Raw genomic sequence first — 23,942 nt, 5'->3', positions numbered from 1 at the left:
AGAACATTAATTTGAAAAATCATTTCAGATTAGAATAATATGCACCAAATACCCACCAAAGACCAGGAGTGTCCATTAGAAAAGTAAATAGTCTGTTTTGATTTCATAATGATTGCATGGTTTTTATGACTGAAGTCTATATGAAGAAACTCACACAGTTATATATTGTGTGTGTGTGTCTTCGCAAAGACATTATCTGACGTCCCATCTTGGAGTCTTTCTTCTCCGTTAGTCATGTTCAGGTTGATCTCGCTGAATTATATCACCCGTCACTCAAGCAGAAGCTCTGCCTTCTTTTGCTCTTATCGCTGACATATCTTTTTACTTCACGATTCACAGCAGAACCTCCCATTGTCTCAAATATAGTTCAGGTTTAGTCAGTTCAGGTTTTCAGAATTTACTGAAGACCTACTGCAAAGAGGCCATAATTAAGCAGGAAATGGTTCACATAGCAGGGAGAAAACAATGCTAAATGGACATATCAAGTAATAAACTTGTTAAAGAGAACGGTTCTTCCTGTATGTTTTGTTGTTTATGTCAAAGACTGTGTCCAATAAAACTATGATGTTTTGCCACAAATAAATCTGTAATATAACTGTGTGGCTAATGATGCTAGTACAATATTTAGCTTAGTTTAATATAAATATATTCAAATGTATATAAATAAAATATGTATATTATACAAGAAATTAATGTTAATTTAAATATTATTAGATCTATGCAATAAATAAATAATATTAATCTATAATAAATAATATATATATATATATTGGTTTTTTTATGTGTATTTTCACTCAAATGTTCAGTGTAAAATCAGGATCCTAGAAATGACCCAAAAATTAAAGTTATATCATTATTTAATATTTTATAATAATAAATATTTGAAGATTTAAAATCCATTCATTGTAATTCCTTGGGATAAATGACCAGTACAATCATTTCAAATTTCTCCTTTCATATTACATATGAATTTTGGAAGTAAATGATGACAGAATTGCAATTTTGTGTAAACCATCCCATAATCAATCAGTTGATTGCCAAGCAATACATCACAAGCACTATTATACCTTTAACAAACTCATCCATAACTACTCTTACCCCCCCCCCCCCCCCCCCAATATGTTTTGCAGTAAACTAAATATGAGTGTCATGGTCATTTTTACAAGTCGGGTAGGGTGTGAAGCAGGCTGCTTGGGTTTACTGTATGTGGGCTAAATGCACACTAATGAGGGACCTGGCTGAGTGAAAGCTGAAAGCAATTAGACGCTGTAGAAATGAACCTGTCACTGCGTATGCCCATGAGTCTCATCAAAAACCTGATGAGGAAATTTGACTGCCAGGCACAAAGTTTGGGGGAAAAAAGTCCTTGATAGAAAGGAGGATTTTTCTGTCACTTTCCATTTTCTGTCATAATCACCCCGGTGCCTGCTCTCTGATTGGTCGCAATCAAATTGTGATCACTTCCTAATGCCTGGACCTGCAGAACAGAAATATAAGAGCTGCTGGATTCATTAGCCTATAATCCTCACATTTCTCCTTCAGTTTCTTTCTCTTCCTCCCATCTACTTCTGAAATCTGCCGCTGCTCTCTTTAAACAGTGATTCCCTATTCTCCTCAGCAGCTCGCGCTGAAGGACGTGTCCATATTTGTTCTAGGTGAACTGGCAGAGAGCCGTGGTCACTGCTTTTAGTTTAGCTCCAATCTGCAAAGTTAAAAAGCCACATGGGCGGGAGATGGTGAAACTGCCTCGGGCCAGCTGAACTTCTGCACCCTTACCCTGCCTTTGATGTGTACGCCTTGATCTTACTGCGTCGAGTCTGTTCCCCGAAGCACCGTGAACAAGGAGGATACTCACAGACATGAGTATAACTCTATCACAGAAATACTTACTAGGGTGGAGAGATGGATACAGGGAAAATAAACGCGCTAAACTGAATATTATTTGAAAGAGCCACTTCTATGTGTGTTCTAGTGATCATGGTGGCAATAATCAACAAAACAATCTAATAGAGAACTAACTGACCAATTGCTGTACAGACACCGACACTGAAGATCCAACATAAGCTAAACAACATGAGTATTAGAGTGTACAGTATATACTGTATAGATAATAGTTATTTTGCACCATTGTTTACATAATTCCTGTACACACTTTGAAACTATGAAAACTAGGTTGAATATGGTGGTTTTTATATTTTAGTATATTATAGTTAATGGTTGAGTAACGAAAATGTTTTTATGGTATCAGTGTTAGTTTGAGTTAACTAATGTATCTTGATTTATCTATCTATCTATCTATCTATCTATCTATCTATCTATCTATCTATCTATCTATCTATCTATCTATCTATCTATCTATCTATCTATCTATCTATCTATGTTTTAAAAAGGATTGCAATAAAAAATAATACAGAACCCCCCCGCATAAAAAGAGTTTGCAACTAGTGAACTGTTCTAAAACAAGTAAATAAAGTGATGCTTACATTCTTAGTAAATTCCCCCAGATAATGACTGTGCTTTTCAGCTTCAGGGGTGTGCATTAGCCTGACACCTGCAGTTGGACTGCGAAACCTGGCAGCTTTTTAGTGGAGGGAACAGAGTCAGTCATAATGCATCGTGCAAATGGACCTCCCTCATCATCCCTCAGGTCCTGGCACAAGAACGGCAGCCGTACATGGAAAAGAAGAACAGCTACTATATATACCCCACTGACTCCTGGGTAATCACATCCTGCTGTCGCCCAAAGAACTTCTGCTTTAATTGAACTCTTATTAGGTCCGCTGCCAAATCAAGCTCTGAAAATGAGAGTCTCCTCCCAGATGTGCTTTCAGCTGCCACTAGCCACCCAAACTCCTGGTTAGCGGCTCAGAGGAGACAAAATGAGGTCTCGTTCATTCTCAGATGCGATCGAATGACTGCGATATCACACGGTTTCACCTCTACGCAGATTTTGCCTGAGGAAGAAGATCTCTTTTATCGTCTTGTATGTCTTTTGTTTTTGATTTGCTTTTTTGAATACAAACTTCTGTAGTTAGAAGCAAAACAGCTTGAAAAGTGGATTAAAAACGTGTTTTTTTGTAATAAAAATGTTTTTTATATCCGACAAGCAGAACAATTCCAACTAAATTAAGTTTAGTTTTAAATTTACGATTCAGTCTGGGGTGAAGAATCATGAGACTGCAGCTGGTTTAGAAAGAGAGATAAAAAGATCAAATAAGGGGGAATTTCTTTAATATATATATATATATATATATATATATATATATATATATATATATATATATAGGAAAAAGGAGTGGATATCTTGAACAATTAATGAGATGAAAGATAGAGATCTCTTATCATTTCTATTTCTCTATCTTATTGTATCCCCTTGTTGTTCCCGTTGCATGTTCCCTTTAGCTTTCTCCCTCTCGCTCGTTCCCTCTCGTCAGAGCCAGCTTTCCATTAAGTGGTCGTCCACTGACTGGCTTCATTTTGAGCCTGGCATATGGCCATGCTTACAGCATGTGTGTATGTGTGTGTGTGAATGGCCAGAGGACCACCAGACTTCAAAACATTTTCATGAGTGTTATCGCCAGTGTCACCATGTGCCAATTAGACGTCCATAATTAAACAGGAACTAGGGTACAGGGCATCTGTGACAAAATGTGTGTATTTGCAGCCTGCACCACCTCTAATAGATCATCACTTTCTTTTTCCTTGTCTGTTTTTTTCTAACATGCACCAGGTTTTTTTTAATTTTTTTATTTTTTGTTCTGTCTACAAGCATCTAAGACACAAAACAAAAGGCTTGTTGTTTTATCTGTAAACGGTAAACGCTGAGTCCTACAATTAAACGGAGAGTTGAAGAGACACTGCGTAACCTCTACTGTCATAATAAATTATACAGACGATGGTGCTTGGCTGGTCAGTCTGTTTATGTTATGTTATATGTTATATGTTATATGTTATATGTTGTATGTTATATGTTATATGTTATATGTTATGTTATGTTATGTTATGTTATATTATGTTTTTGTTCCTGTTCTTGTTCTTGTTATGCTTTGTTTTTTATGTTATATTGTCATGCTTCATGTTGTTATGTTTTGTAGTTGTTAAACTATGTTATGTTATGTTTTTATGTTGTGTGCTATATGTAGTTATGTTATGTTTTGTTGTAAAACTGTATGCTGTGTTGTGTTTTGTTGTTGCTGTTTTTATGTTGATGTTTTGTTTTAAAACTGTATGTTGTGTTACGTTGTGTTGTATGTAGGAATGCACCAAAATCGAAATTTTTGGCCGAAACCGAACAAAAGGAAACATTGGGCCGAATACTAATTTTTAGTATTTTGCCAATTTTTTCTTTTTACCATTGCATAAATTAAATAACCAAAATGTGCTTTTTATGGTTTTGTCTTGCTTTTCAAAGAAAAATATATATTACAAAACAAAATTAAAAACAGTTTTTTACATTCTAGCAGACACTATATTCTAGCAGTCTCTCTGTGTTTGTAATGGTTTTTGCGTCTTTCTCAGACAGTTTTAAATGCTTCCACACTGCTGACATATGTGCTGCATTATAAAAAAATGTGCGCCTCTCACTCTTTGCTGGTTGCTATTTGATCGTGTCATATCATTGTTCGGCACTAATTAAAGTGAAGTGAAAGTAACATGACATTCAGCCAAGTATGGTGACCCATACTCAGAATTCATGCTCTGCATTTAACCCATCCGAAATGCACACACACAGAGCAGTGAACACACACACACACACTGTGAGCACACACCCGGAGCAGTGGGCAGCCATTTATGCTGCAGCACCCGGGGAGCAGTTGGTGGTTCGATGCCTTGCTCAAGGGCACCTAAGTCGTGGTATTGAAGGTGGAGAGAGCACTGTACATGAACTCCCCCCACCCACAATTCCTGCCGGCCCGAGACTCCAACTCACAGCCCTTCAATTGTGAGTCCGACCTCTCTAACCATTAGGCCACGGCTTCCCTTTTATTTGGTCTATTCACTTATGGTTGAACAGTTGGTGCATCCCTATGTTATGTTTTTGTTATGATATGTTGTTGATGTGTTTTGTTGTAAAACTGTATGTAATGTTATTTTAATGTCTTTTGAACAGTATTTTACACTCGATATTTTGCTTGCTTAGGCTATGATTTAAAAAAAAATAATAATAATTTAATACACAGGAAAATGACATTAAAGCCAGTGGACCCTGTATAGAAGTCGATATTAAACTACATTCACAAATTTGTCTTCTGCTATGCAGCTAATTTTCAGAGTGAAAAATTGGATATTAAGTGAGTAAAAAAAGGTGGGACTTGATGTCTCTTTTGATTTGAACAGAAAAGTAGTCTTTATATAAATAGAAGGGGTTGAAAAAAGAGGACTTGGTGACAAAAAAAGTAAATAAAATGAATGAAAGTTGTTTCAGAAACATTGTAAACACAAAAAATGTTACAATAGGAAAGTAAATGGGTGTTCAATTTCATGTTGACTTTAAACAGTTTGAAGTGTGAAAAGCCCAGAAGAGCCAGAGGAGGGACCTCAGAGAATGAGAAAGAGAGTAGAACAACTATATGTTTGACACACAGTATGGATATCAAACAACTATTAGTGTGCTGTGCTGGTGTAACTGTCTCTGAGGTGGAGGACTGCAGTCCTAATAGAAAATTGATAACTAATTCCAGCGTTGAGGAGGAAGCATCTGTGACAAAGTGCTTCATCACTTGAGTGTGTGTATGTGTTTAAGCACATCAGTCATTAGCCTGAACAGCTGTTTTAAACATCACACCACTTCTTCTAACAATAATCACCACATACACTGGTTCTGTGTTTTTATATTTTTTATTTTTTATTATTATTCTTTGGGATTTTTGATAGACTACAAAGGTAACTTTGTGCACGTGGTGTTTGGGGATAAAAAATGAGCACAATATAATCTTTCATTTCAATAATAATTCATGATTTAATCAAATATATATTTAAAAATTGATCACATGATTTTTAATCTAAATCTGTTTAGATAATACAATAAAAGCCTAAAAGCTTTAAATAAATACAATAAAAGTATATTTATATCCCCATTTAGGTAAATGTATATGTGCAATTGTTTGTTTAATGCTCATACTGCAAATGTGATGGCGGTGGAGCGGAGGGAGGTGTTAGAGAGACACAAACTCTGAAGAAGAGGGAGGAGGCTGTTTGGAAAGAAATGAAAAAAGAACAAAGAAAAAGAATGAACAAGGGGTTCAAAGAGGGATTGGGAAAAAAGAGTGCAAAATGGATAAACAGAGATACAGAATGAATGTAAGGTGGTGAAAGAGATAATGAGTGTCTCTGTAGGTCTAATTTGCCTTCTCTGATTTAATTTAGTAAATTCCTCAATTTCATTATGCGGAAAACAAACAACCTACTTAATATCGGGAACATGAACAAAGCAAAAAAAGTAGGAATGCATTCTTTTAAGCCACCTACAGTACGCTGGCTGGCTCACTCTGCCTGATACAAATTAATACATTTAGTCCTTGAACAAAAATATCTGAGACACAAAAATGGCATTTGATAATCGAGTCATGCTCTTTTATTCCAAAATTAATGTGTTATTTTCTAGAAATAATATCCCAAATTGTACAATTGAACCTTTTCCATGGAGATTAAATTGTTCAAAATAAGATAGTATTGTCACACATTTATATGATATTTATAAACTGTTCTGGGGTCAGAAACAGGTCAGTCAGTATAAATTATATTTTTGAATTTGATGTTGATCATAAAACCTTTTTTCCGTGAAGCTACACTTTTTTTCTCATTAAAATTTTAGATTTAGATTGCAGCCCAAAAGAACTATATTTTACAAGGAGCGAGTCACCTCATTGGAGCCGACGTGAGATCACATGACCATGCAGCTAAATATTCACTTTATCTCAATAACCCCTTTATTATTGGACACTTTCACTCACAGAATAAATAAGTCATGGCTGACTGCAAACAGTGCTTTTTTACAATGCCATTTGTCATTTGCCTGATGCTAGATGTCTATATTAGATGACTGAGTGCACTTTTTTTATCTGACTTCTTTTTAAAAGCATTTCTTGTTGTGTATTTTGTATAGTTCTAGAGCTGACAAAAGTAGAAAGGAAGTCAAGGTAACTCCAAAAGCAGTCTCACATGGGAATTCACATTGGAGGGTCACTCCAGGGACAGGATTTTCAACCTCAAAAACACACTCTGCACAGTAAGCAAAGCATGCCACATGCACACAGACACCTATTTCAGTCATGCATAATCAAAGCACAGTCTCCTATGAAGTGCCCTACATCCTGAAAATGCTCTAATCCACCACACGAAGTCCCTTAAGAGTCAGTCAGAGTGGGTCCTATAATAGAGCACATAGTTTTTCATTAACACGTATCCTCTCTGTGTGTGTGCGTGTGGCTAATGGAGCCCGGGCTGGGCTCTTAACACTAGCGCATTCACAGAGGACTTCGGCAGATGGCAGTTCTGGCACTGACTGAAGCCTCTCTCCCATTCAATGATGCACCAGGACTGACAAGACAATGCATTAACACTCATTTTACTCTAGTACGCCGCTTCTCTACTGGGTTTACTTCAGGACCCAGATTGGACATTAAGTGTTGAGCCAAAGTGGTCCAAAATTGTTTATCGTACAAAAGTAAACAGAATTAACTTTAAATAACAAATGTTTTAATGTTGCACAAACCTTCTTGTTGCAAGTGAAACGATATTGTATTGTGGCTGATACTTTCTTTATATTGGATAGGCTGATAGGCATCTGACCTTTCTTTTAAAAAATTGTATTAATTCATGCATTCCCTGGGAATCAAACCAATGACTTTAGTTTGTCATGCTTTATTGTTTCAGGTACAGAAATACTTTGTGCCAAACCACTTCAGAGTTGTACGACCTTTGATTCCATCAACAAAAGATTTACATTTATGCAGTTGGCATTCATTTTTATCAGTTCATGCATTCCCTGGGAATCGAACCCATGACTTTCGTGTTGTTAGCACCATGCTCCTTTACTGTTTGAGCTACAGGAATACTTTGTGCCAATCTATTGCAGAGTGGCACAACCTGACCTCAAAATCATAAGATTTGCATTTATGCAGTTGGCATGAATTAGTTATCATTTTTACTATTTCATGCATTCCCCTGGGTATTGAACCCATGACTTTGGGCTTGTCAGCTGTTACAGGGGTGTCAAAATACTATAGAGTTGCACAACTTATGACCTCAACAACATAAGATTTAGGTTTATGCATTTGCCATACATTTCTATCAGTTCATGCATATAGGGAATCAAACCCATGACTTTGGTGGTTCTTGCAGGTTAATGGAAAGCATTTTCTTTTATATATATCGCTGTCTTAACTATGCATACCCATATTGTATTGCACAAACCATCTTTATTCTTGTTACAGGTGAACCTGTATTGTAGATAGGGTGATATTTTCTGTACCTTGTGTAGTTTCCATTATTTTATTTAAGGATGTAGACATCACGCAGCCTGTCCATATCATGTCATCTGTCTAATTTCATGAACTTCTATCGAGTGTGGTATTATTTACATTTAAGAATTTGGCAGATGCTTTTATCCAAAGCGCCTTACATTTCATTCAAGGTCTATATTTTATCAGCTCATGAATACCCTGGGAATCAAACCCATGACTTTGGCATTTTTAGCATCATGCTCTCTACTGAGTTTTAGATTTATAGAATTATAGAGTTGCATGACTTTGTTTTGACTTCAACAAAATACGTTTTTCGCTGATGCATTTGCCATACATTTGTATCAGTTCATGCATTCACAGGGAGTTGAACCCATGATCTTGGTGTTGCTAGAAGGCTGTCCATATTGTTATCTGTCTAATTTGAAGAACTTTTATAGAGCTCAAAATGATTTATATTTATGAATATGGCAGATGCTTTTATCTAAAGTAACTTATATTGCACTCAAAGTCTGCGTTTTATCAGTACAGGCAATCTCTGGGAATCAAACCCATGACTTTAACATTGCTTTGGCATACATTGTGCCGAACTACTATAAAATTAACAATCTTCGACAACAAAAGATTTACATTTATGCATTTGCCATAATTGTTCATGCATTCACAGGAAATTTAACCTATGACCTTGGTATTGCCTAAACAGGCTAATGCGAAGCATTATCTTCTCCTATTTATATTTCCCTCTTAACTATACATGCTTATGTTGTAAGTTGCTTTTAAATAAATTTAATTTAGCATTGTTTTTCCCTGCTCTCCACAGCCAAGAACATATTTTAGGGTCACCGGTTAAGATCCACCAGGATTCACTGGTTAAGATCCACTGTAGTCAAAGTATTTTTCTCTCTGTCTACCATAAACTCCCTTGCTCCCTCTCTTTTTCTTCCTCCATCTCCCCCTGTGATTATTCGTGTACGTGTTCTTTTCTCATCTATAGCAATGACTTGCATGTTAAATAATTGATCAGAGAAGTGCACCTAGCTCTCAATCTCTTCTTAGAGTGCCCGACAGCATAAGAGAGAGCTATAAAAATCAAAGAAATAATAATAAAGGCTGAAACAAGACGCCACTGGCATGTCATTCCCCAAAGCACAAAGCGACTCCAATAAGACGCATCAAAATGTCAGGAGCGCAGCAGCTGTTAACGTTAGCGAGGAGGATATGGGCCCATAAAGTAAACTTTCCCCAACTTCCCTTATACGAGGAAGGAGGGCTGATATTATGGAGGATATCAGTATGGAGAGGCAGACTGAAGCAAGCAGTCAAACTGTCAGATGGAGGCGGCCAGACGGAACAAAGACGAACGGAAAGACAATTATGACCATGCAGCAGAGCCTCGGCGGAATCACACAAACGCACACTTGACGTGACACTAATGCATGGCGCATAAACACTCTGTGCTCGCACTTACATTTTGCCTAGTGCGGTTGGATAAGGGAAATTATTGCACACCTGAACCTGCATAATTGGAAATATTTCTACTCTTTGAAACCTAAGTGGGGACCAATGTTCTGCAATACGTTTTATCCCAGTTGGAATTTATTGGAAGAAAAAGTCACCCTCAGTAGAAAAAAATGTGGATGTTGTTGCACATGTGTTCAACATAAGTGGACTTATAACCTGTCCAGATTGTTTGTAAATGAACAATTAACTTTAATTGTCCTAAATGTGTTGCATTGCAATGCCAAAATATCTTCTTTCACATTTTAGTTAACTTTCTTTTCATTACATATGTCACAGGCCATGAGCCCTTGTCTTATATAATGTTCTTAATATTATTAATGCTAACACGTGATTTCCTATCAGATATGAGTAAATGGATTAAGGTGAGTGGGTGGGTGGCATTTATTTGCCCAGTCTTTATAGCTGCTCAGTCTGGTTTCTAGCTGAGCCATCAGTTGTGATTGAAGATCATGTACAGTACATGTCCTATATTACTACTAGAATAATGTCTGTTTAAACTTATATTAAGCAGCAACAATGTCAACAGATATTATATGGGTACTATTGAGTTTTATCATCATGTTTGCATGTATATTATGTATAATTCTGGACCCTGTCTGATTGTTCTCATTGTTCTCAAGAGTTTTTCTTCGGGAGAAGCCCAGTATATGCCCTTGTGTGTGTTTCCAAATCTTTTATAAGGAATGAGTGGAGCAATTACGCATATGTGTGTAGGTGTGCTAGTAGCCCCATTTCAATACAGAGATTAAAAAGGACTTAGGTTTGAGTCAGAATAAGGCAATAGGAAGCCAGAGCTGAACGTTAAATATCAGAAAAATACAAATGAAATGGACAGGAATTCATAAAAAATAAGGCCACTATGGAGACATGGGGAATGTGTTTGTGTGTGTGTGTGTGTGTGTGTGTGTGTGTTTAGATTGGTGATAGTTTCTGGGGACAGGAAGAAGGCAGATGTAATCTTTCACATCATTGCAGAACACTTGATTCTGATTGGCTGACAAGGTATCAATAAATATATTTGCACAGCAATGTAGTACAGTAGTTTCAGGTCAACTGCGATACAAATTTTTTAAATCAACTTGAGCTGCTTTGCATCAAACAAGTAACCGTGTTACATCAAATAGTTATGTTTGTAATCTTGGCAGTAAAAGCTGAGAACCTTATGTAACATTTTCCAGTTAGGTGATATTTTTACATCAGCAGAATTCACAGAATAACAATGTTCAATATATCACAAAACAAATTCTGCAAGTTTGCAAGATACAGCATGTGACGGTTCTATAACAAGCACCGGGCCATCGGACCATCTTTACTGTTGAGCCCTGTAAATACAGTGCAGTTTTCATGACCAGCACTCAAGAGAACACTATTGCAGCAACCAGTCTTCTGACAGTGATTACTCAACTAGTGTTTCATGACTGACAAAGAGAGAGCAGCAGTGGGCAGCCAGGGGCGCTTCTACAGACTGACACAGCAAACAGAATATCACAGCTGTTACCTCTCTCTCTCTCTCTCTCTCTCTCTCTCTCTCTGACTTCCTTAGTTGCACTTTCAGTTGCAGTAGAACTTGTCGAAAAAGTCTGTAAAGCCTCTCCTTCAGGACAAAAAAAGAACAATATTCACAATTTTAACCCCAAAAGCCCAGGGCTGTCAACGCCCGTGAGTTCTTCATACAACCAGTGTGTTATATACCGACAGTTATACGGACACGTGCCGATTCTGCCGGGAAAGAAGTCCTGGATCCCACACGTTCTCAGGTATTCCACATGACTCCAGTGGGAGGACCGGAAAAACTGAGTGGAAGTACAAAGCAATCACAATGCAGTGTAAAAATGGGCAAGTTAAAATAGTGTGTTGTGTAACTCGCTGTGTGATTGTCTGCATTTGTCAGTGGTTAGTATATTCATTTATTTTATCATTTTATTTGATCTGATCATAAGTGATAAATAAATAAATAATCTATCATTTAAAAAAAAAAAATACCAAGTACTCCCACAGGACAAGTTAGTATTTTTTTAATCACTTTATCTTATATTTTGGTGTTTGTCAACAGTAACAATAAATCATTTTCTCTTCCAAAGACATAATTTGCATTTTGAGGCTTGTAATGCCAAAGTAAACTGTGGAACTTTCATCTCTGCTATAGGCCTATCTCTGCATTCATTTACCCTGAGATGGTACGATGCAGTTTATTAACAATAAACACATGATACAGTGTTACCAACAACCTTATCAAACTGGAAGATACACCTGTTTGATAGAATGACCCAAGGATAAATGATGCGTTTTTAAAGTAGACTCTCCCATGGACTGCATTGCCCTCTAGTGGTTCTAAATTATGTGACACACTTTTAATCATTGATAGTGATTAGTGGGTCAGCATTGCGATCTTTTGCAATATATGCTGTGATTTCTTAATATGTTTTAAGATAGAATCTTCTTTATATCATCTGTAGGTATATCATTTGAACTCATGTCAATAGTAACACAGCAGATGAACTCTCTGGAGGTTCATTACAGAACTCACTAAATAAAAGAAATTTAAGCATTATTATTTTTTTAAGTATTAAAAACTCAATTATTAAATGCTAATATATATATATATATATATATATATATATATATATATATATTTTTTTTTTTTTTTTTTTTTTTGATCAGTTTTTCTTTACTTTTAAAGGTTTCTTTACATTTTTTTGTAACTTTTGTCTTGCAACTTTTGATTTATTCATTATTCACGCAAAAATGAAAATTTGCTGAAAATGTACTTACCTACAGGGCATCTAAGATGTAGACGAGTTTGTTTCTTTCTCTGACATTTAGAATTACATCACTTGCTCACCAGTGGATCTTCTGCAGTGAATGGGTGCCGTCAGAATGAGATTCCAAACAGCTGATGAAACTTAATCTTTATCAACTCATCTTGGATGACCTGAGGGTGAGTTTTTGGGTGAACTTTTTCTTTAACAACAAAATTCCTTGAGACCATGCTATGTTGTAACATTAAAATACAAAGTTGCACTGATTACACTGATCTCATTTTTAATATCTGGCAGATTAAAGGACACATGTATATCAAAGGCACTGGTTTGTTGCCGTAGGAACTTCATTTGTCCTTCAGTGCCATCTGTGATTGTTCAGAAACCTCTTTGTACTCAGCATGCTTCAGTTTCCAACTGTTGTTAATCCAGCATCTTAGATTTAAGCTGCCGTATTAGCCGCCGTTTTGATTCTGATATGTTATATTTATGCTCTAAGGCAAGAAGAAAGCAGAAGAATCAATTAGTAAACATCATTATCCTCATCCAGTAACTAAATAGCAGTAACACACAGTAGACAATCTGAACGTCAAGGCTTAAAGATGTCAATTTATTAATAAACCAGCAAGCAAGGCTGAAAAGAAACCAGTGTTGAGTTCCATAAAACAGCATAGCAGGACTAAATCAGTGCAGGCTGACCATGTACATGAGCAGAACTAATACATGTTGCTAGTAGCCTGTGAGTTTCTGTGAGCCCCACACAGTAAAGATATTCGGAGCAACAGGCTAATGTGTCCAGAGACAAGAAGGGAAATGATAGTGAGGGTAAATAAAGAGAAAATGGTGTAGAGGAATGAATTAAGTGACTGTGAGGGCGCAGCATCCTGATTGGACGTGAGGTTTCAGAGATTTATGACATCACAGCCTCTTTTCTGTCTGAACAGAAGTTCTCTTCCTGAATGAAGTGATTGCCTGAATTCGGAATACTAGCATAATACACTGTTAAAAAAAATTCCTAGTTGCAAATTAAACAAAGACTATTGGATTGTGTTTTACAAGAGAATACTAGTTCAAAATTTCACATTTACTTGCCTTTTCTTTGTGATTTTGTGAAATTTACTACCAACTTCTGAGTGAAAATAATTTCTACACTAATTTGTTTTTCAGTGTATTCATAGTATTTTTGCAATAATTAAAAAAAAAGATAATTGATAAAAAAAGCATATATACTACTCTCACTATTTTTACAGTACACAGTATGCACATTTTCATTATTAGGTTGCATACTACACTGAAAAAGATGCATGTAGAACTTTTTACTCAGAAATTTCAAGTAAATTTGTCAATTATTTACAGAGAACTGGCAAGTAATAGAAAGATAGATGTAATAGAAAGTAATGGAAAGAAAGAGTAGAAAGACTGAAATCATATTCACTTCTGCGATATTTGTTTTATTTACTAATTCAATTTTTTTTACCTTTGCTTAGTACCTTTTCATTGTATTTGTGCACAATGCACAGTAAACTCAATCCCACAATGCAATGCAATCAACTAATCCTCAGTGTCACAAATTAACCAGATGTAATATCTTAATGTCTCATTATTTGATCAGACTGCCACACAAAATTGGATCAAAAATTCAAAATATCCATTTACATTTCTGACACGACTGTTGATCTCTGAATAAAACTTTTTTTTTTTTTTTTTTAAATAGTACACTATGTAGTATGCTAGTATTCTATTCTAAACACAGCAATTGTTGGATATGTGAGGTTATAAATCACTTTGTTATTTGAATTCACCTTATGCATCTTTTATGCTTTTTACCAAGACATAATGATAATGCTTTCTGATACATTATATTATTATGTGCATGTTATTGATATAAAATGTTATCTTTCCTATTCCATTACATAAAGATTGTATACGTTCATGTGACTGATATTTCTCACTTATGCAAATATGCAGACATGAGACACTCAAAAATGATGGATGCACATGAGAGTAAATGTAAAAAAAAGTTACATATCTATGGTATTAATGAATAACTATACTGGAATATAAGTCAAAGCATCTAGAAGCCACTAGAAGAAGCAAAATGACATTCCACACGCACTTTAAGATCTTTTGGCCAGGAGCCATTCGGCATTCATCATGATGCTCAGGTTTTTGCAACCTGAACTGTGATTGGATGACTGCATATTTGGTGCATGTATTAGCCAATGATTTCAAGAATCCTCCTGAGAAACGACAATGATTTTTTTCTGAGAGTTTGTCGTAAGGGCTTTAGTATATATAATATAGTCTGAATCATTTTTCATTTCTGATTTTTAATAAATACACTTTTCATAAGGGCCTTTGGGATATGGAATAGCTCTGTACAATGTGCAAACGCAACAAGCACTGTGCTTACACTTTGGACTAGCACTGCTGATGCACTGTTTATACAAATACACACGTGAAAAAAAGGCCTCTTAGTACTGACCGTGTATCTGTACTAAGAAGTAATTTTTGAGTTAATGAGGAAAGCATTGATGAGCAAGAGATGGTGGGGATAGAGAGAGAAAATCTTGATGGGGGATGCCCATCAGGTGACATTAAGCACAGCAGGTGAACAGATTGGTTGGTTGGTTTGTTCTTGAGCAGTTAACAGATAGTTCAGTGTCGCTTCCTCACAGGGTAAAGTCAAAGGTCAGGTCAGACTTTGCCATCTTCTGTCGGTAAACAGCATCAAACTTTTCATTCATGGACACAGTGAAAATGTCCTTCCAAAGCCCAACACGACCTGAAGCAGATGAAAACAGAGTTAGAAGATTTCAGAGCAGTTTTACACTTTTTTTAAGCATTTGTGGAAAAATTTGTTTTAGAGAAGAGAAGAATTCATCTCTTAGCTGTATTTTTAAAAAGCACTGACTGTTAAAAATGTCATTCAATCTTTTAACTTACTGTAAATATCATGCACATATGATACAACCAAGGATACCACTTACAGAAATTACATCAATAAGACATCCAAATAGTATTAAAATATATAAATGTAGACACATTTACAGCTCATAAAATAATAAAAAAATTTACCCAGCCTAATAATTTGTTTTATCTCAAGTGTATCAACAAAAATATAAGCTTCGCATTTCTGCGTCATACCCTCCAGAAAAGTGGACCAGCCCAGTATTATTTTATTTTATTTTATTTTTACGTTTTTTGACAATCAAACCCAGAACACTCCTTAAAGACTTAACCTCACCCAGACTCACCTTTCTTACACATTTTCCATCTTCATGTTCGCAGTATATCTTCATGTACACTTATATAATAAATCCCTACTGAATGGAGTGATATCTTTCAGCATCATGCCAAGCCAAGTATCCATGCACTAAAAGGAAAATGAACAAGACACAAGAAAACAACAACAAAACCAAACTAAAGTGCAAATGATAACATAATCTAAAATAAAATAAAAATAAAATAACATCACAAAGACGTCAAACCGCAACGGAAATTTCCATAGAAATAAAGATGCACCACACATATTCCCCACATGATGGCACTGCCCAACAATCCTTCCTTTGTATGACCGATAAGGCACATAAGATTTATCTAAAAGTTATGTCGTCAGTCATACAAGGGGCTAGATTTCTGTCTGGCAGAAATATACATGCATGTAAAATGTGTTAAAGTTAACTCTCACTTTTGGCCAGCACTTATCACTGTATGTATCCTTCCTTGGGAATGACTCTTGCCTAAGAAGAAATCTCTAAGAATCCATTTTTATAATTCCTCTAATGATAGGCTAAATAAAGGTATAGGGTCAGTGTGCTTCAGGTCATATTTCTCAGGGAACAGAACATGCAGTGGCAGACTTCTAATATTTTTCTTCCTAGTTTCAAGTGTTTTTTTTTTTTTTTTTTTTTTTTTGCTATTTTGTAACGCACATCAAGTTATGATTAATCAAAAGTTTTTTTTTTCTTCAGTCTTCTCTTTCTTACCCCGGCAGATGGACAAGGCCTCAGAGTTGCTGCACTGCTCGATGAGTTGGTTGCAGCTCTCCACCATGCTTTCCAGCTGGGCTTTATCACACGAGATGCCCAGAAAACGAGCCAGCTGCTCCACCAGGGTCCCCAGATCCTCCAGAGAGAGAAATTACAGGCAGGAAAGGTGGGGAGACAGAGAGAGAGTAACAATCATTTGGTTATGTAATCATTACTCACGCTTTGCTCTTACACAGATGGACACATGAAAACATAATTAGCTTACATAATTAACTTTAGTTTTTAAATTATTTCAGGGACCTCGGGTGCAGGTGAGTTTTTTTCTACCAGAATGTTATGAATCCAAAAAAAAAAAAAAAATTGGAAATTGCTAAAAGTAGTTTTTCAAAGCAACCAACTCAAGTATGTGCATCTGTTTATTTTCTGTCAGATTAGTTGCACTGATATACCTTATTTAAATAATAGATAGTTTCATTAATCATTTCAATAAATACAAGTTAAATAAATGAATTAGATTGTATATAACTGTATATAAAAATGCATACAAACAAAATGAAGAAAATGCACATTTGATTAATTTATTATTTTAGTTTATCATATATGGTACGAGAAAATGATTTTAAATAAGTTTTGATAATCAAAGTTTGGAACAACAAAAACTTTTAACATTTTTATTTTATTTTGTTATTTTAGTTTATTATTTATAAACTTTAAATCAATAATACCAAATCAATTCATAATGCTTGATTCTTTAACATTTAAAAGTCAAACATTTACTTTATATTTAACTTTTTAAGTATTGTTCAAACAACAGAATTAAGGAACAACAGTTTTGTAAAAATAAAATAAATAAGAATTAAATTGTATTATTTTACTTAGTTTATATAATATCCTTTATGTTCAGCAAATAGACTGGCTGTTTAATGAACTACTGACTACTGGAACATGGTGTAATATCTATATGTTCTGTTTCTATACATTAGTCTATTACATTCACAGGTTATGCCTCTGTCACATGAAGTTTGTGCTTTCCTGCTGGACTCTGAGCTCTCCTAATGACATTACTCCATAAAGATATGGAAACAACATACTTAAGCAGACTGACAATCAGTGATTACATAACATTCTACTATCACAATGTCTAGGATTATGGGTGATTGGGGGCCTCTTTGTACTGATACTTCATGGACAAATATTGGATGTGTGGAGGTTAAAAAAGACATAGAGTGAGAGGAAAAGGATGTTCAAATGCTATACGTGACTATACTCTAAAGTAGAGTATACTATATTGAGTATATGAAGCAGAACGCATGCAATGAGTTTAAGACCATCATTGCATAGGAAACTGAATTAAAGCAGAAGGTATTTTTAATGTGAAACTTTAAAATAATTTTTATTAATTGAAATAATGCTGGAATAAAATATTAGATTAAAATATATATAATATAAATATATTGAAATATTAGAACCAAAATAAGTTTGTTGAAGTACCAAAAGTTCTCAAATTGAAATAGAAGTAATAAAAGTGGCAAAAGCACATAACAGAATCGCTAAAATAAACTAAGATTATAAATATTTTGAAAAATCAGAAATTAACACTGATACAAACTCAAACAGAATAAAAAAAACTAAGTAATAAAATTGAGCAGTAAATGCTTCAAAATCCATTACAAAACACATAAAAAACAAGAAGGGTAAAACTCCATACTGTGAATAATATAAACACTGGACACTGCATATATAAAATGTTGTGTATAAAGTACTATTTCAAACATAGCCATAAATTAAGCATGAGGAGAAAGTGTGTGTGTGTGTGTGTGTGTGTGTGTGTGTGTGTGTGTGTGTGTGTGTGTGTGTTTGTGTGTGTGTGTGTGTGTGTGTGTGTGTGTGTGTGTGTGTGTGTGTGTGTGTGTGTGTCAGTCAGTACCTTGTACATATCCTCATATTTCAAGAAGAGGACATTAGAGTCCATGCGATGGTCCCAGAACTCCTGAACATGCTCAAACCAGGAGCCGTATCCCACTACAGGGTCGCACATACATGACACAAAAAACAAGATTAAGACAAGAAGTACATTTCATACACTTTCCTCTTGATCAAATATGTCATTTTTGTGTCAAATGTGTCTCACTTACACTTGTCGTTCATAAATCGCCTGCAGAACTCCTGGAACGTTCCCCGGTAGCTCATTGTTCGTAAAGAGCGATGGAACTGGTAGTAGGACACCACCAGGTCTTTAGGGTTCCTGGCCATGTAGATCACCTAGAGGACATGCATGATGGGCTTGTGTAAAGGCATACTCATACCAAAAATGATACTCTTTTCAAAGATCTGTTCACAGCTTAAGCATAGTGGTAAAAAGTCAAATATTTTTCATTATTCACTACTATTCTATTCTTATGTTCAGTAAGGCTCTATTTATTTGATCGAAAATAGTAATATTGTGAAATATTACTACAATTTAAAATAAGTGTTATGATATATTTAAACATTTTCATCAACCTTTACTCCAGTCTTCAATGTGATCCTTCAGAAATCATTTAATTTGCTGATTCTGTGCTAAAGAAACCTTTCTTGTTATTATCAATATTTTTTGTGAAAATCTGTAATACATATTTTTCAGGATTCTTTGATGTATAGAAAGTTCAAAGAACTGCATTTTTTTTGAAGTAGAAATCTTTTTTTAACATTATGAATGTCGCTACTGTCAATTTTGGTCAGTTTAATGAAAATCAATTTCATGAATTGTCCTTAATGGACAGTTGGAAATCATGATTAATATGTTTAGTGTGTTTTCCAGCTGACCTTGCCTTCTCCATTGTGCATCGCTGTGGGCAGGAAACGATACGGCAGGTGGCTTTTGATCAGACGAGGCGAGGTCAGTTCCTAAAGAAACACAAAACTTTATCATTCCAAGAGTTCAGGAGCAAAATAAATGTCATTCCCATGCTGAAGTTTCAGTAAATATGTGCGTGCGAGAGATTTAACACCTGGATGATCTCCAAACCCGGCTGTGGATATTCCAACACAGGAAGCTGCTCATCAATATTCATGAGCCCGATCTCATCTGGGTCGGCACCCTGACTCACCAGATACACCACCTCCTGTAACAAACTCGTACCTACATGCATTAGATGAAGAAAGCAAAGTTGTTTTGGATGAATTATTGATGGTAAAACGATGACTTCAACATCAATGATTTAAAACCATTTTCTTTGGTGAAGCATTTGTTTTTTTTTTCAGTTTTGATCATCACAGCTGACAAGGAGCAACCCATCCATCTGATGCAGATGCTCCTATGCTTCACAGAACATGTTGAGTTTATTGGGTGAGGAGCTAAAATGACGTCTTGCCCCTGATTTTGGGCTCTCCATTTTATAAGAGCGTTTGGCATTTTTTATGTGTTGTTTTGTCAGGCTTCTGCTTTGTCAAACTGCCCAACAGTACAATGGTGATTTGATTATACAGGGAGCCCTGATAATGAAATTTCACCCTGCTGCATCAAACGTTTTGGGTACATGCCCTGATATTCATATGTTCCACATTCTTCGCGGTGTTCCCTGCAAATCTAACACATCAACATTATCCTTACATGCAGGAGTTAAGGGAGGTATGCACTGAAAACATCTAAAGGACCTCCTACAGAAATCATAGATTTTTTTTATATTTTCCTTTCAAAGAATATTTATATGTTTTAACTTATTATTATCAGTTAGTTCAGACATTTATAAAAGGGTATTTTGTTCATTTGCTGTTAATATTTTCGTTATACGCTACTGATCAACAGGAACACGACACATTCTAAGAAAACCTTTCAAGAAAAATGTGCAAGCGTAATGTTAATTAGCCTTAACAAATGAATTGTAATGAATCTGGTTTAAACACATGACTACCATTAAACCTTTGACAAAGGAGCCTTTAAACCCCAACAAGTTTTATTTGGATCCTCTGAAAATCATGAAAAATGCAAGTTTGTAGACTGTTTACATATATCAATTACATTGATGTTATTTTCTCACTTTTTTTGTATCGTATGACTGTGGAGGCATATCAGTGTCCCCTTTCACTTCTTATTTTTTGCCCATATCAGATGAAACTACTTCTGTTTAGTTGAGGAGAAGCAATTATACTGCCACCTCAGCAGAACTCTTATTTGTTGACTACATAAGAGTTTTCAAGAGTACAAAACAAAGGTAAAATACAAGCATGACCTTATATATCATCATTATATAAATTATATATCATAAAGAGCCTCTTTCACTCTCATTCAGCAGTTTTGTTTACTCTTGGCTGGCTTGAGAGCACACATTAGCACAAATTAAACACGTATGCCAACTTTAACATGAACAATATACATAGAAATATCTATACAAAAACAACCCAACTAGGGCTTCTCCTTTTAAGTTAGGTTTAATAATCTTGATTTGCTGCACAGAAACAGTCTAGTGTTAGCTACTTTAAAGATCTGGAACAAATTAAGGTTTTAAGGGCATGACAACAAATACAAGGCGGTTTTATCTTTCAGGATGATGATGACATTTGATTTTAAATCAGTTTTCAAGAAAACACATCATCGGGGTCACATGACCCTCTGGCTACTTCCTCCCAATGGACTGCAAAACAAAATAAAGCCACAGTGAAAAGGTATCTTGCAACCACAACTGGTGCACTACCAAAATTTCCCTGGTTGATCATTTTTATTTACACTGTCAATTTATAGATTTACAGGCATTATATATAGAAAATATCAAAATGTATTGAAATAAATTTGTTCAGACAGTTTAAAATTATGAAAATGTTTAATGTGGACAAAATGGAGCTTAATTGTTTCATAAGAAGCCTGAGAAATATCAAGCATGTAATGTTTGACTCTGCCATTCCCATAACAACTATCAGCAAGGCAATGTCTGTTTACTCCGCAGATTCAACTGGCAGTACACCGTGTGACTCTATTGACCTGTCATCCATCACAGTCCGCTTTAGACACACATTTTAGTGTGTAACACTCAGTAGAGCTCGGCCTTACCTCGGCGCTCCAAGCTCAATTACACCAACGCTGGTGCGACACAACGTTCTCTGCAAAGCCAAGCGATTTCAGACCCTCACGCTATCATTCATACTGTCCTGCTGTCTGTTGAACTCTCAGTTCATCTCTTCATAACCGCACAGTGGTATCTGTATCATGTTATATAAACAGCTGCATCCATGTAGACATCCCTTGACTGTACTAATGTTGTTTAGGCATAGGGAGGTTTTTTTAGTAAAACTTTACAATAAGGTTTTATTTGTGAACATTAGTTAACATTAACAATGACAAATAATTCTAAAGCATTCATTAAGCTTAACCAATGTTCATTTCAACACATACATTACTGAAATTAAAAGTATTTGTTTTCATTATTTAAAGGCCCTGGGCAGAGATGAAGTAACAATGGACCGTTGTATTTTTATTAACAAACATTAAAAGGAACAGACCACCCAAAAAATTTGCTGCCATTCAATATGTAGATGAGTTTGTTTCTTCATCAGAGCAGATTTGGAGAAATTTAGCATTACATAACTTTCTCACCAATGGATCCTCTGCAGTGAAAAATTTTCACTTCTGGCCAAAATATCCATATTCCATAATAACACTTCCTCTAGTGAAAAATGTGTCCTCTCACATCAAAATCTCCCAAAGTATTTGTTTAGAACTGTTTTGGACTGTTTCTGCTAGTAAATGGTGCTTGATATGTGCATATTTCTGACTTTTGCATTGTAGTAAGCAATATTATGCCTAAAGAACTTGAACTTACAGTTGTAGGCAACAGTTTGTAGATAAAAACGTGCATCTTGAACGGCCTTAGGGTGAGAAAACTTTCAGCAAATTTTCATTTTGGGTGAATTACTCCATTAACAAAGTGAATTTCTCATTATTTGTTCATTTTAGTTAATATGCACTTAAGTAATGGAACCTAAATATAAAGTGTTACTGTTTTATTTTTGGCTTCTCATGTTCAAGCAGGTGAGAAAGCAATAATACATCAATAAATCTATTATGCATATGAACATTTCAGACTAAATAGCTTTTTTCATTACAGGAAACAGATCTGTAAAAATACATTTGTTTTCAGCTGACTTATTACACAAGTAAATCGACATAGCAACAAGCATGCGTGGGAGAGTGATTGATGCATCCATCCTAATAGGAAACAGCGCCCCTGCAGTGAATGAACACGTGTGGGCATGCAAACATTTCACCTTGCTTTGTTTTTAATTTTATATCAACACACAATACAAACACTCCCACTTCTGATTTTTCATTCGTATCGACCACAGATCACACAATGTCTAAAAAAAATTATTATTTTAATCAAACTCATCTGCTTCATACAGGCCTGGCTCAGATACACGACTCTCAGAGAGGACCGGATATGATTAGGTGGGCCAGGCTGCTTTCATAGGACTTTGAAAATGCTTATTTGAAATTAATAATATTGCCAATGTCATGCAGGCTGTTGATGGACCATCATTAAAGGTAAACATGTATTTATCTGTCTATAATTTAGAAAGTGCTATTTTACTTAAACAAGCATACTATATAAATATGCAAATAAATGTTTAGGTTTTTGCATTTATTATATTAACAAGACATCTAAAACGTGTTGGCACATTCTAAATCATATTGTCTACAAACAAATATGTAAATATGCAAAACAAAAGTGGGGTGCAGTGATGCTAAAGATCTCAGATCATCCTTTATTTTGGTAAACACCTCAAATACATGCATCCTCTACGAAGGAAAAGCTTGCACATGTAAGCCGTATTCTGACGTGTGCGTTTTAATACCTGATTTGGGATATGTAACGATCCATATGTCGCTACTTCTTAACGAAAAGTTGGCGATCTCGTCCATCTTGCCCCTGCAGAAAGGAGGGAGTCGAACTCCATGATACTCGAAGTATTTGCTCTCGTATTCAATCGGGGTGCTCGGCGTGTCCACTTCGCTTTCCGCCATCGTTTTAAACGATTACAGCACGAAAGGCTTGAAGGGGTTGATTTTTAAAAAGATTTGGGGAGAAGAGGACGCATTTGATATCCAGCAACCACAGATTGTTTGGCAAAGACGTGGCGCTTAGCGTGCGCCTTGACCTTCAGCCAATCAGGAGGAGGAGAGATGATGTAATGGGATTCTCTCAGCATCAGCACCAGTCGTCTGGGCGGTTCCT

General features: G+C 35.6%; 2 protein-coding genes and 1 long non-coding RNA gene across 3 annotated transcripts in view; 2 read left to right on the top strand and 1 right to left on the bottom strand.

Moving 5' to 3' along the window:
* LOC132105590 (metallophosphoesterase domain-containing protein 1) overlaps positions 1 to 7,245 on the top strand; it is a 56,220-nt gene extending 48,975 nt beyond the window's left edge. The window contains exon 7 of the mRNA XM_059510824.1: positions 7,106 to 7,245. Within this exon, the coding sequence (XP_059366807.1) occupies positions 7,106 to 7,143 (38 nt within the window). The 3' untranslated portion in view covers positions 7,144 to 7,245. The remainder of the gene's footprint in view (positions 1 to 7,105) is intronic.
* A 6,905-nt stretch (positions 7,246 to 14,150) lies between these two features.
* LOC132105588 (sulfotransferase 4A1) lies at positions 14,151 to 23,870 on the bottom strand. Its single transcript, XM_059510821.1, has 7 exons — positions 23,563 to 23,870; positions 19,725 to 19,855; positions 19,540 to 19,620; positions 18,870 to 18,996; positions 18,662 to 18,756; positions 16,732 to 16,870; positions 14,151 to 15,527 (listed from the first exon to the last, which is right to left on the bottom strand). Exons 1-7 carry the CDS (start codon positions 23,729 to 23,731, stop codon positions 15,415 to 15,417), a joined length of 855 nt encoding a protein of 284 aa, XP_059366804.1. The 5' UTR covers positions 23,732 to 23,870; the 3' UTR covers positions 14,151 to 15,414.
* On the top strand, positions 19,788 to 22,318 carry LOC132105589 (uncharacterized). Its single transcript, XR_009423964.1, has 4 exons — positions 19,788 to 19,906; positions 19,978 to 20,062; positions 20,825 to 20,927; positions 21,657 to 22,318. It is a non-coding gene; the product is annotated as an uncharacterized LOC132105589 (long non-coding RNA).
* Positions 23,871 to 23,942: the final 72 nt, after the last annotated feature.

The sequence above is a fragment of the Carassius carassius genome, chromosome 26, assembly GCF_963082965.1.
Source record: "Carassius carassius chromosome 26, fCarCar2.1, whole genome shotgun sequence".
Taxonomy (NCBI): domain Eukaryota; kingdom Metazoa; phylum Chordata; class Actinopteri; order Cypriniformes; family Cyprinidae; genus Carassius; species Carassius carassius.
Note: the sequence above shows the minus strand (reverse complement) of the source record. Positions and strands in the feature narration are given on the sequence as shown.

What these genes read in the sequence shown, in the direction of transcription:
- LOC132105588 (XM_059510821.1), bottom strand. Translation starts at nt 23,731, where the DNA reads ATGGCGGAAAGCGAAGTGGACACGCCGAGCACCCCGATTGAATACGAG. An exon ending in GCGATTTATGAACGACAAGT is followed by an intron (nt 18,757 to 18,869) that starts GTAAGTGAGACA and finishes GCGACCCTGTAG; the next exon opens with TGGGATACGGCTCCTGGTTT. An exon ending in AATATGAGGATATGTACAAG is followed by an intron (nt 16,871 to 18,661) that starts GTACTGACTGAC and finishes CTCTCTCTGGAG; the next exon opens with GATCTGGGGACCCTGGTGGA.